Here is a 13934-nt window from a genome sequence, read left to right as displayed (position 1 = left end):
ATAATATTTATTTTTAAATTTTTAAGAAGAATTTAAGAATTTATTTTTAATTTTTAAGAAGTAGGTGGCACAGTGGTTAGCACTGTCACCTCACAGCAAGAAGGTCGCAGGTTCAAGTCCAAACTGGGCCAGTTTCCTTGTGGAGTTTGCATGTTCTCCCTGTGTTAGCGTGGGTGTCCTCCAGGGGTGAATTGAATAAACTAAATTGTCCGTTGTGTGTGTGGATGAGTGTACTGGGTTACAGCTGGAAGGGCATCCGCTGTGTAAAACAAATGCTGGATAAGTTGGCGATTCATTCTGCTGTGGTGACCCCTAAAAAATAAGAAATTAAGCCAAAGGAAAATGAATGAATGAATAAAAAAGACATCATGTTTCCAAACATTAACGAGTAATGTAATTTAAAAAATTTCAACAGTAACTAAAACCAGTTGAAAACTGTACTAACCTTGACCCACGCATGAAGACACTGGTAAACTGAAAGAATGAAAATGAGTGTCGGTTCCAGTGGCTGCTGATCTAATCAGTGACTGTTTGTTGTTTGATGTTTTCCCTCCAGGCCTGACTCCAAGTGACATAATGAAGAACAATTCTGGCTCTCATAAAGGTTACAAACAAACACAAACACACACTCACAGATGTGATGTTCATACTTCCACTTGACCACACAAACCCATCCTCTCTCTCTCTCTTTTTGTCTTTGTACAGACAATAATGAAGAAGAGGATCTGAGCGGTCTTCATCCCGGGGCTCTGCTCTATCGATCGGCCTCCATGCAGCATTTCCCTCTGATGGCAGATGCTCTGGCGCACGGCGCTGATGTCAACTGGGTCAACGTGGCTGAAGACAGCAAAACACCACTAATACAAGCCGTTATTGCTGTGAGTGTGTAAAAAGTCATTTATTTTTCATGTGCGAGTGCGTGTTATGCTGAATAATAACTGTGTGTTTGTCTCTGCAGAATTCTCTGGCAGCCTGTGAGTTCCTGTTACAGAACGGCGCTAATGTTAACCAGGTGGACTCAAACGGGAGAGGACCACTACACCATGCTACCATACTGGGACATACAGGGTAACACTCGTGCACTAGGGCTGTGTAAAACAATCAGGTTTTCGGATTCTAAAAATCCCAATGTAGATTTTTGCCTTACTTTAGCATTTCCCAATCCTGGTCACAAGGATCTGGATTGAGGAGAGCTGCTCTACAGCAACACTTTTCAGCTGTGGCTGCAGGGTGCTCCCTGCTGTTTAATATATGCTACTGCAGTTGCGTTTACAGCCCCATAGCAAATAAGTGTGATTTCACAAGCTCAGTTTCCTTCAGCTAAGTGCCCTATTTATCTGGGGTCGCCACAGTGGAATGAACCGCCTATTTCACAAGTTATAGGTTTCATTTTGCAGTATTGAATGAATGCCAATGATGTGCACTGCTGAACAATAGCAGGTAAGCATGATTTAATGGTCCGCACAAATATACAGCATGTTCAAGACTTTAAATATAAAATTTTATTAAAATATAAAAGTTTTTTTATAATTTTTTTAAAGTTTCAAAATATTTATTATTTTCGCATTTACAATTTACAGAATCATTTCAATATGCATGTAAACATTTTTTTCTAACCACCCTCCACCCCAGTCCCACCCTCACCAGACAGAACACTTGAATGGACATCATTGTGAGACCTTGAGCTGATGTGTAAAATAAGAGGAAATAAACAAGTGCATAAATAAACAATGGTGACAAATAAAAGGGTGATGCAGTGAGTAGCACGATCGCCTCACAGCAAAAAAGGCTGCTGGTTTGAGTCCCGGCTGGGTCAGTTGGCATTTCTGTGCGGAGTTTGCATGTTCTCCCCGTGTTGGCGTGGGTTTCCTCCGGGTGCTCCGGTTTCCTCGACAGTCCAAAGACATGCGCTGTAGGTGAATTGAATAAACTAAATCAGCTGTAGTGTTTGTGTGTGAATGAGTGTGCATGGATGTTTCCCAGTACAGGGTTGCAGCATGGAAGGGCATACGCTGTGTAAAACATTTGCTGGAAAAGTTAGCAGTTCATTCCGCTGTGGTGACCCTTGATGAATAAAGGGACTAAGTTGAAGGAAAATGAAAGAACAAATAAAAGATTAAAGCAAAGAGGAGTCACATTATCCCATTAGCATTTTCAGTCAATGTAATGTCCAAATTATTTATGTATTCAGCAAATGTGCCCCCAATCTTTTCTAACATGAATGACTTTTTTCTTTCAACATGAACATAAGACTTTCCCAGTGATGGGTTGCAGCTGGAAGGGCATCCGCTGAATTAAACATATGCTGGTTAAGTTGGCGGTTCATTCCGCTGTGGTGACCCCAGATTAATAAAGGGACTAGGCCGAAAAGAAAATGAATTAACATAAGACGAAAGTTACTGATTTTCATCATAAATCTATGCATTTCCTTGCTGCTATCAGAGCCATTTTAATTACACCTAAATTATTCCGCGATCAAGCTAAAAAAAAAAGGTTTTATTGACATGTGCCTAAAGTACTGATGTGATGGGTGTCTTCTTGATGTTTTTGCATTAAACATTTAGCTCTGTGTTGAGCTACATGTAGAATTTATCTGAGAATTATTTAAGAAATCAGAGCTTTTGCTTATCCAAAATGATGTAGAGTGCAAAGTAATTTAGCATCAAATGAAATATTAAATATTATTGACGCTTTTCAGATGCAATCTAATACCGAAAATTAGGAGTGTCAGCAATTTCTCTGAAAACTCTCTGAATAACTGTTGATTATTCTCTGAATAACTCTGCTAATTTCAGATATTGAAACTTACGTAAAATCACTTTTGTTTTAGACGTAATTAATAAATAACTAAAAAATACTTTAAATGATTAAACTTTGGCTAGAATAAAAGCAGTTTTGAATTAAAAAAAAAAAAATTAGCCCTTTTAAGCTATTTTTTTTCGATAGTCTACAGATCAAACCATCGTTATAGAATAACTTGCATAATTACTCTAACCTGCCTAGTTCACCTAATTAACCTAGTTAAGCCTTTAAATGTCACTTTAAGCTGTATAGAAGTGTCTTGAAAAATATCAAGTAAAATATTATTTACTGTCATCATGGCAAAGATAAAATAAATCAGTTATTAGAAGAAAGTTTTTAAAACTATTATGCTTAAATGCGCTAAAACAATCTTTCCTCCATTAAACAGAAATTGGGGAAAAAATAAACAGGGGCACTTATAATTCAGGGGGGCTAATAATTCTGACTTCAACTATATATATATATATACATATATACATATATATGCTGTATATATATATATATATATATATATATATACAGCAAGAAGGTCACTGGCTCAAGCCCCGTCTGGGTCATTTGGCATGTTCTCCTCGCATTGGCGTGGGTACATAATAAATGCAATTTAAAGTTTACTTCAATAAACAACTAGATTCCAGTTCACAGACAAAATGAAACTTTAAAATCGCTTCTTTATGATGAATACATCACAACCAGCCTTGGTTATGACGTTTTTGCTTAAAAGTTTACTACAGTTAGAATCCACACAACAGTTTTTGGTTTTGTTTTATATTATTATATATGTTAAGAATCAAAAAATTAACTGAATCATTTGGGGCACGCTGTTAAAGGGATAGTTTGCACCAAAAATAATGGTCAAAATAAACAGTGAAATATGTATTCACATCTTAAAGTCAAGAAGATATCAAGAAGATATTTTGAAAAATGTTAGAAACCTGTAACCAGTGACAGAAACAAATTCTTTAGAAGTCAATAGTTACAGGTTTTCACATTTAAAAAAAAAAGTCTTTAGTGAACAGAAGGAATAAACTCAAAGTTGTTTGTGAAAAGTGAATCAGTATTCAGTTTTGAGTGAACTATCCCTTTAATGTGTATTAAAATGTATATTTATTGTCACATATGTTAAAAGCCATCCTTGAAAACTGTATGCAAAAAGTAGCTTGTGTGCAAAATATTTGAATCCGAATCAACTCAAATACAGTTTCAAAATCTGAAAAAAAATAATCAAATAAAATCTGTATCAACACTCAGCTCTAATTAACACACACACAATCATAGATTTAAACCCATTTCTAAGACCTAACATATCTGTGTGTGTTTTTACAGGTTAGTGTGTCTGTTTCTCAAGAGAGGAGCGGACTACAACGCAAAAGACATTGAAGAAAAGGACCCAATCGGTATAGCCATTGATAATGCCAACGCTGACATCGTCACGCTGTAAGTGCTCTTAGGAAAGCACACTAATTAGCTTACAGTACATATATGAGGAGGTGCTTCCTGCGAGTAACTCGATTAACAATCAAGCGCTGTGCTTTTTTCCCCTTCTAGACTCCGGATAGCCAAGATGAACAAGGAGATGCGGGAGATGGACGGCACTCCATCAGGTCATTCTGAGGGGCGGGGCTCTGGTGGTGTTGGGGGCGGGATGGGCTCTGTGATAGGACAAACTAAAAAAGGCTTTCAGACCATCAAGAATCAGCTGAGTGGTCGGACAACCTGAACGAACCTGGCGTGTACATTTTAGATGACAAAACAAAGGAAAACTGACTTGTGGTGCACTGTGGTGAAGCACTTTAAAACAATGAATGTTAATAGAAAACACTACGTTTTAATATTAGTTTACTGTTAACACTGCACAGTGTTAAAGAACCGTATCAACACTAAAACAAGCACTGTGTAAAAGGATATCATTTTCAGTGCTTTTTATACCTGTGGTCCTTTTGATCAAATTATGTATAGTAGTTTTTATGGGTGGGTATTGGTATTATTGGTACCAAGGATGGTTTTGCATGAGTACTGTGACAGTATATGTGTAAACGGATCTAGTTGGTGTGCATTAAGCTATTACAAATGTTTGAAGTGGAATGTAGAGGGTCTTTTCTTTCTTTTTTAATTTAAAGCATACTGCAAATAGCTCTGTTTGTCTTAATTCATGTGTTGTGAGATCTGAATAGGCCATACCTGCCAACATTTGTCTCTGAAATTTGGGAACTACCAGGAAGGGGGGCTTATAGTGTGTGTTTGTCTGAATAACATAGTCGAGAACTGGGTTAGTAACTGTACTGTGGTGCTAGTAACCACAGTACTATGGAATGGTTTCGAGTGGCCGCTGCAATCAGATACCCAAGTTGGCGACCTGGGGTTGTTAACAGACTATACCAAAAAGCTGAGGAGGCAGGGTGAAATTACAAGAGTTTTCTGGGAGAAATAACAAAACAGAAGGGGGCTGGGTGATGGGTCTCCTGGGAAAAAGTGTTGGCAGGTATGGAATAGGCATTGCAATTTTTACTTGGCATAATGTAAACTCAGCTTCTTGTAATTACAGTGCTTGCAAGTCAACACTATCTTGAAATTTGCTGACTTTTAATTATTTTTCTTCTTCAAAGTTTACTGGGTTTATATTTATGCAATTTGAACTACATAAATTTTAACTATATAGCTTCCACTGACCTACAGTTGAAGACAAAATTAGTAACCCTCCTTTGAAATTTTGTATAATTTGTCAATATTTTACTAATTATTTTGCAAGGTATTCAGCTCAAAGTGCAATTTAAAGGCTTAACTAGGTTAACTAGGAAGGTCAGTAAATAGGTTGTTTTCAATCACGTCGTTCTGGTGACGTGCAAAATGGTGGGCAGGAAGTAAATGGAGGGCAGGGAGTAAAAAACTGATTGGGAGACATAGGCTGCGTCTGAAACCGCCTACTACTCAGTAGATACTGCATTTGAATGTAAACGTACTACTCGGCCGTTAGAAAAGTATGTTCTATACAGTATGAATGTGAAAAGTATGAATGGAATTCGGACGTACCACATCCGCCATTTTGTCATGGTCACGCGACCTACCTGCGTCATTTGCATCGCTTCACTCCCATTCATGAATTTGCTCGCGGGGCATCATGGGATAGCACAGCGTGGATGGGATGCGCACTCCAGAATCTCGCTGGAAGTAGTAAGTCATCCGGGTACTTTTCGCATACTGATTTTTGAATTCTATGAATTCGGACACACTACTCGGCTCGCATACTGATTTTAGCGTACTATATAGTATGGAAGTATGCAGTTTCGGACGCAGCGATAGAGAAAAGTCAGTAATTTTGTGATTTATACCATATTTCAAAAGAGATATAAATAGAAAATAAGCACATATGTTGGGCATGATCCTTGTACCATGAAGAGGGCTGGGTTTTCAACTGAACTAAAATATATTTGCCTGTCATCGAGGCAGTAGATACTGTATAAGCGATTACATCGTTACATGAAAAATACTGTAGTAAATACCATAGTGTTTGGAAACATGCTATAGATATTTACTTGAATTAAACTGTCGTAGTATTTATGTTGTTGCTGTGGTACAACACAACTGTAGTAATCAACAAATTTTTGAATAGGCTTTAGTTTTTTATAATTTTACACCATCACAATGAAGCACAGTTTACACTAACATTACAGTATTTATTACAGTTGATCAGTTTACATACATTAAAAAAGAGTTGTTATACACATTACACACTTTACTAGGTTTATTATATATTAATAAAGTTTTTCTCCTTGCGGATATCTTCCAGACATTACGAAATAACAGATGAAAGCATAAAAAGCATGGACGCATAGTCTACATTATTATTAATTTATTTTTGTAAGGGGGCAAAAGTGCTCCACGATAACCGTCGAGTTTTGTCGCAAGGGTTGAATTTCCTTAACTAAACATTCACCGCTGCTGTGCGTCTCAATGTTCACGTTACGGTTGTTTATTCTGCTGAAACGCCAGTAAAGACTTGGATTACTGTATTGCAAAACAAGACAGAGATTTCATAACAGCATGGCAGGGTGCATTACTTATATTCTCCTGGATTTTGTATAAGTGTGGTGGTGTTTGTATCTGATTTTTCTACAACATAAACATATTTAAACACATAGCTAGGCCTGTATGCAATCTTTATTGGTGCTGTCAAAAAAGAATCATCACCTACAAAAAAAGTTTGCACACATGGATGTATTGAAATTTTTGTTATTACAAGCCATATTTTCTTCCGTTTTTCAGCCAGTTTCTTAAACTTTTCCCTCATTATGAGCAGAAACTTTTGGAAGTCTATAAAAGCTGTTCTGCATTTTGTATTATGATCGATTTAAACAATTATTAACAACATAAAACAGAAACATGTAGATGTTCTGACAGCGATTCCTATGTAGAAGAATCACTTCCCGCCCTCCAACTGAATTGTGTGTGTCATCAGTGACATCATGTGAAAACAACCTATAACAGTGGTTTGTTCTGTGGCCAATCAAAAAATATATATTATGATTATATTATATGATTATTAAGGGGGCTAAAAAAATATTGACCTTAACAATTATTATGAAACATTTAAACTGCTTTTATTCCAGGAAAAAAAAGACATAAGACTTTCTCCAGAAGATAGAAAAATGCTATAGAAAATACTGTGAAAATGTCCTTGATCTTGAAACAGCAGTTGGAAATTATTTGAAAAAGAATTTAATTTCACAGGAGGGCTTAAGATTTTGGGCTAACAATCTATCAATCTGTCGTTCTAATCATACCAAAGATGTAAAACATCTGCCTTGCAAGCACTAGTAATTCCTTAATTTAAATGATTCAGCTGTTTTTAGGGTTGATATTTGGCATTGTATGGGGTATCATCACAATCAACCAACATGTTTACAGTTAACAAAACTCCAGTCCCTGATGATCATTTCAACATGATCACGTTGAATTTTCTATTCGGCTTCTTTAATCTGAAAAGGAGCTGAACTGTGCTTCTCTAAATCTGATACTCTTGTCGCAGTGCCAGATGTTTACAGGTGTGCTGTCTTGCCACGCTTATGCTTTTTGCATCTGTTGTTTTGCTGCGGGCCTTCTCTATGGCAGTTTGTCCATCTGTCTGTGTCTCTGTATACAAACTAGTTTTTGCTGTCTGTGTTTGTGTGTGTTTGTGTGTGTGTGTGTGTGTGTCCTGAGACGGGTGGCCAGGTGTCTACCGCTTGCAGTGTGTGTCCTCTGCACTGCCTGCTACAGGTAATCCTGCTACCGTACCACTATATGTATGCGTAACAGCTGCTGTTACAAAGCTGTGGCGGAAAATCGATTTTGCGTCAATTCAGAAATGTTCAAAAAAACATCACTATTCTCTCTTGAATCGATTCTGAGCTTGGGTTTTAACGGTGAAAGGCACTGTATGCCTTACAAAGAGACAATCTGTGCTTGCATCCAATTCCTTACGTATACCACTTGAACCTAAAATAATTTTTAATAAAGCGAGGAAAGGGAATCACAAGAGTGTTAAAAGTGAGCTGTGTTTACATTAATTTTCTGCCATAAAAGCCAATTTGCATGACTCGTTGAATAAAAGGGTTGTTGCTAGATCAGATACGGTTGTGGCCAGAAGTAAACCAGAATTATTTATATTATTTATTAAATTTCCGTCCACCCCGATCCCATTCCTAACCCTAAACCCAAGTGTCACACTACTGTAAAAACCATAGTTGTACTGAGTATTATTTATGTTATTTATTAAATTACCCTAAAAATTGTATTTTGTTAATGCCTACCCCCACCCCAACCCTAAACCCAACCGTCACAGTACTGTAAAAATATTAAACATTGTCGTGCATATCTTATCAACTCACATGTCCGTCTGGCCGTGTATCCTATCTAGACTTTACTGAATGAAAGTCCAAGTGCTCTTTCTCTTTAGCGTTTGAGTGTATGATTAAAAACTAGCCTACAGTGCCATCTGCTGTTGTAAAAGTAAACTCAAAATCCACTCAAGAGAAATTTCTGCATTGATGCGGAATCAAGTTGTCAAACTATTGATCGCCACAGCTTCAGCATGTATGTACAATTGCAAATGTGCAACTGTGATTCAGGCGACAATGTTGTCGTCCATTGGTGTAGATGTTTATATAGTTATAATAATATGGAAGCACTTTATTTTACAGTCCTGTTATGTTTGTACATACTATGCACTTATCAATTTCATTACAATAACGGTGTGAAATATAGATTATGTCCCTTAACATAACCCTATACCTAACCTAGCCCATGTTGTTCTTATATAATACAGTATGTAAGTACACTGTAAGTACACATACTGTAAAATGAAGTGCAACCAATCATCTTTATGGTTATTGTTCTTGTTGTGAATGGTAGTGAATAACCTTTATAAAGAAAATACATCATGGATGAGGGAAATTATGATAAACAGGCCACAATAAGTTTTCAGTTTATTATATATATATATATATATAGTGTATCTATAAGCAGATGAATCATGAATATGAAAGTAACTGGCTGCATCACCAGTATTAATGGTTTGAATGCATTAAAGCCTGGTGGGTTTTCTTTATAAAGGTTTTCCATGGGCAGAAAACAGTTAATATGGAAATATTTGTGTTGTGTTTTTATTCTGGCTTTATTTCAGCATGCTTTTATTCAACCTCCAATGATGAATGGGGAAACGCTTTATGCAAAAATTGCTCTCTTTCCACTTGGGATTATGGTGCCATTGTCTTTGTCTTTGTTGTGAGAGAAATTTTATTTTCACTGGTTGTTGTTTTAATTTTATTTTTACATGAATCATTTCAGTACGTATATTTCTTAATAGTATGCAATAATTAAACAGCAGTCAGTTTTAATATGCAAAGACATGCTGTTTATTCATGTTGAGGTGTTCGTTTTTATGGAACTAATTTTAACTTGAGAGCAGCAGTTTTAGAACATGAGCTTCATCGAGAGTCACATACCACTAAAGTAGGTAGCCTACCATATTTAATGGGATATATGCACATAGACTTTTCATTTTCAGTTAGTCAGCCTCAGCGCTTCCAGTGAAAATTGTGTTTCCATTACAATATCGACACATTTAAGGTCCGATTTCTTTAAAAATGAGTGATCTTCACTGCCTGAGAAATATACGGTATAAAGTGGGTCTCAGACCGGAAGAAGCACTCCATAAATTCTTTTCCGCGCTATGTCTTTAAAATATGAACATTAATGTTACCCCAGTATTTTTCAAAGGAGTTTTTAGTGCTAGCGTGCAGCTACTGACGGCGTTAACATTTACACAGTCTTTCATCTAGTTTTACGCTTGAACAATTAAATGAATGCTTAAATCTGTTTAACTGGTTGTATTTTGATAACATTACAACATCGATGCTGTTAAAGGAACCTGATGAAATTTAAAAGTCACATAAACCTTTCACCGGAAGCATATCATTGGCTGAAAAAACACTAGCTGTGCCTAAATCCTGTTGAATTTACTTCATGGCCATTAAGAAAGTATGTTCTTGATATGAATATGAGCATAGTAAATGGATTTCAGACGTATCTGTCAGTTGGTTATTATCACATAGATAAATTCTCTCGCATGACATTGCCTGACAGTAAATTGTTCATTGAATACGCACTTCAGAATCTCACAGAAAGTCATCCGGATACTTTAGGTCTATCAATTTTTTAAGTACTATATAGCATGGATGTAAGTGATTTCAGGCGCAGCCATTATGTCATACAAGAGATGCTGTAAAAGATGCAAACTAAACATATGGAAAGCTGTAAGAGTCCGAATTGATCAGTTCTGTAGTAGTGCCTTACAAACTTTGCCATGCCATTATGAAAATGGAATGTGACAGTATGTTTCTTTTGTATGCATTTGGCTGTCCAATGTGGGGCAACAGTTTTTATGGAAGGGAATATATAATGTCTGATGTTTAAATATGTGCATCATATGCAAATATGGACTAAATTACACCGATTTCATTGGCTGTTGTGATTGACACACAGACAGTCATACTAATCATGGGATAGTCAACTTTATTTGAAAGAGACTTGCCCTGATTACCTTCCATATTATTTTATGGAGACAATGATTTTACAGTATGAAACAGTTGTACAATACAGATGAATTCTGACCCTTTTAGGCTTCCATACATTTGCCTTGCATCCTTTCCATTTCTAATCAAAATGTCCTAAAACTCTGCTCTCAAATTAAAAGTAGCTCAGGTAAAAAAGCAAACATGTCTCTTAAATTTCTCCATTTTGTGTTTACCCTCTCTATGATTGTAATGCGTCATATGTGTTTTGGCGGGAAGATTGGTCTGCAGACTTATGCTTGGTTTTCCCTTGACAACCTTCAACTAATAATCCCTTTACCTCTTTCTCCATGATTTCGTTCTGCAGGTGATGACACCTATCACGATATCTTCAGGGATTTCTCCCAAATGGCCTCCAACAACCCGGAGAAGCTGAAGCGCCGTAGTGCCGATATGAAATAAAGCGGCTGAGCAGCAGATGTCAGTGTTTCATCAATACACACACACACACACACACACGTAGGCTCCAGCAGACCCAATGAAGTTCCCACATTCCACAGTAAACACCTCTTATGAAACGCTGCTTCATTCGGTTTATCTGGCCTACTACATGAGCGTGGGTCTAAATATCTGGGTTTTAGCATATTTATCCCAGCTTAGGCTTAGTTTAGGTCAGTTATTTTTTCAGGCACAGTCGTTATTAGGCTACTTCGCTTTGACCTTCATCATTTGAGTAAGTTTACACATCAGAAGCGATGAAAGCAACAAGTGGAGCAAAGCTGAGAAAAATGGTGGAGTATGTTTTTAATTTAAACAGCATTGAAATTAACCTTATTCAAATGATTTGATGCGCATCTTTTCATTCACCATATTGTGAGCCACAGTGTTATTGCAACTTGAATGTAAATGTTCCTTTGGGTGAGAGAGCCCTGTCTGCTTGGGTCTCCAGTATAATTTTATTTCAGTTTTTTTCTTTATATAAGACCAAAATATGTTTGAAATTGGTTAATTGGTGTATTTTGTACGCCACATTGTTAATTGAAATACCATGAAATGGTATAATATGTAACTAAATAAATGATTCATATAATAAATGACTCACTTGTATTTTTAAGCTATGCTACTGGTCAACTAGGACAACAAGGATTTTGCAATGACTTATATGAATGCTAAACCATTCAAATGTTTAGTGTAGTCAGGGTTCCCACACGTTCATGAACATCAGATTCAATTTTTAGATCAAGATCCTGTAATTCACACAACTAGCATGTGCACCCCCATAAAACTCATTCATGTACTTATTTACATAAAAAAATGTCATATTAATGATGTTTTAGATGTCATTAAAAATGTTGACCATTTTAAACAATCATGTTCAAAAGAATTTATTGAAATTTGTTGAATGCAATACTAGTAATATTTAAATGGGTTTCTGAAATATTAATAAAAAGAGCTTTATTTCATTGTTTTTTTTTTTACAAGACTTAAATGTAATGTTTTTAAATAAAAAAATTCTATTTTTTTTGTTCAGTTTTTGACAGCAGCACAGTACATTTGTTGAATTAACACCATAACCTTTAAATTGAAGTCCTTTCAAGAACCCATGTTTGTTTTAAAGGTGGCCTATTATGAAAATCTGTGTTTCTAGTGAGACAATAATGAAAATTTTCCTCCCTTAGTTATTTGTAAGCGTGCTTTTCACCTACTATGTTTCTGGGACTTTTATTTTAAAAACATGCGGCAGTTTATTTACTGTGCGTTACTGGGCAACAACAGCACGAGGCACGTTCAAAAACTGGCCTCAGGGACGCAAAAGGCAAGATTTACAGATTATACAATATTCATTTCCACTCCGAAGAGCCATATGGTATGTTTTGTTACATCTTTTGGTAATTTATCATGATTATTGTGAAATTTAATGCGTTTGTTTCAACAGACACTGTAGACTGCTGAATCGTGTCAAATCACTCAGCTCAACTGTCATCTGTTTCGGCTGTGTTTTCTTTGAATATAGCTTAAAAATACAACAAGATACATCTCTATCACTCTCTGTTGGCAAGTTTTATTATTAGTTAGCTTTTATCCAGAGCAAAACAGGTTAACTTTACTCTGATTGGGTTTATAACATTTACATTTAGTCATTTAGCAGACGCTTTTATCCAAAGCGACTTACAAATGAGGACAAGGAAGCAATTTACACAACTAAGAGCAACAATGAATAAGTACTAAAGGCAGGTTTCAGGTCTGTCAAGTCTAAGAAGGGAAGTATTAGTTTTTTTTTGTTTTGTTTTTTTTTTGTACAGTTAGTGTGATATTCAAAGAGGCAATTGCAGATTAGGAAGTGAAGTGGAGACTAAATAGTTGAGTTTTTAGTCGTTTCTTGAAAATAGCGAGTGACTCTGCTGTTCTGATGCAGTTAGGGAGTTCATTCCACCAACTGGGCAGATTGAGCGTGAGCGTTCGCGAAAGTGATTTTTTCCCTCTTTGGGATGGAACCACGAGGCGACGTTCATTCACGGTCGTTCATAACGTTCATAACGGTCCGTGTTCAGCGTACATCCTGCTGAGCGTGTGCTAAGTCAGAGCTGAGCGCAATAATATTCACGACACAAGCCATATATGGTCAATCATGGGCCTTCTGATTTTATGGACATTTTTTGAGTAATTAATTAGCTTATTAAACCGCTTCTGTATATTTTTTGAGCTTACCGAAGCCTTTAACCTACTATGTAGATATCAGAAAACAATTTAGCTTATTAAACCCATGCAGTATTCATTCATTCATTCATTTTTTTGTTGGCTTAGTCCCTTTATTAATCTGGGGTCGCCACAGTGGAATGAACCACCAACTTATCCAGCACGTTTTTACGCAGCGGATGCCCTTCCAGCCACAACATACAAAATGTCGGCCTGACAAATATCTCAATTAAGACAGGTATCTCAAACTGTCAACAAATTGTAATTTTAGCGCATTAGCAAATTTTAGCAATTTTCGTGTCTTTAAGCAGACGTATGTCACTCGCTCGTACATGTGTAGAATCTACAGCTAACAGAGAGACGTCATCTGGCAAACTCTGCATC

The 13934-nt window shown here is 36.4% G+C and overlaps 1 protein-coding gene across 9 annotated transcripts in view; it reads left to right on the top strand.

Annotated features, from left to right (window-relative positions):
• Nucleotides 1-11947, top strand: part of acap1 (ArfGAP with coiled-coil, ankyrin repeat and PH domains 1) — a 99572-nt gene extending 87625 nt beyond the window's left edge. For 5 of the 9 annotated variants that reach the window (XM_087259643.1, XM_087259639.1, XM_087259642.1 and 2 more), the window contains 6 exons: nucleotides 557-604; nucleotides 706-878; nucleotides 959-1068; nucleotides 4129-4239; nucleotides 4351-4406; nucleotides 11221-11947. In XM_087259643.1, the coding sequence (XP_087115769.1) occupies nucleotides 557-604; nucleotides 706-878; nucleotides 959-1068; nucleotides 4129-4239; nucleotides 4351-4406; nucleotides 11221-11315 (593 nt within the window). In that variant the 3' untranslated portion in view covers nucleotides 11316-11947. Of the gene's footprint in view, nucleotides 1-556; nucleotides 605-705; nucleotides 879-958; nucleotides 1069-4128; nucleotides 4240-4350; nucleotides 8059-11220 lie in introns of all 9 variants that reach the window. The other 4 variants (XR_015494830.1, XR_015494831.1, XR_015494832.1 and 1 more) reach the window with 2 other exon arrangements.
• The last annotated feature ends 1987 nt before the right edge of the window (nucleotides 11948-13934 follow it).

Source organism: Danio rerio, chromosome 7 (assembly GCF_052040795.2).
Source record: "Danio rerio strain M-AB ecotype USA chromosome 7, GRCz13ab, whole genome shotgun sequence".
Taxonomy (NCBI): Eukaryota; Metazoa; Chordata; class Actinopteri; order Cypriniformes; family Danionidae; genus Danio; species Danio rerio.
The sequence above is the reverse complement of the archived record's forward strand: the minus strand, read 5'-3'. Positions and strand labels throughout refer to the sequence as shown.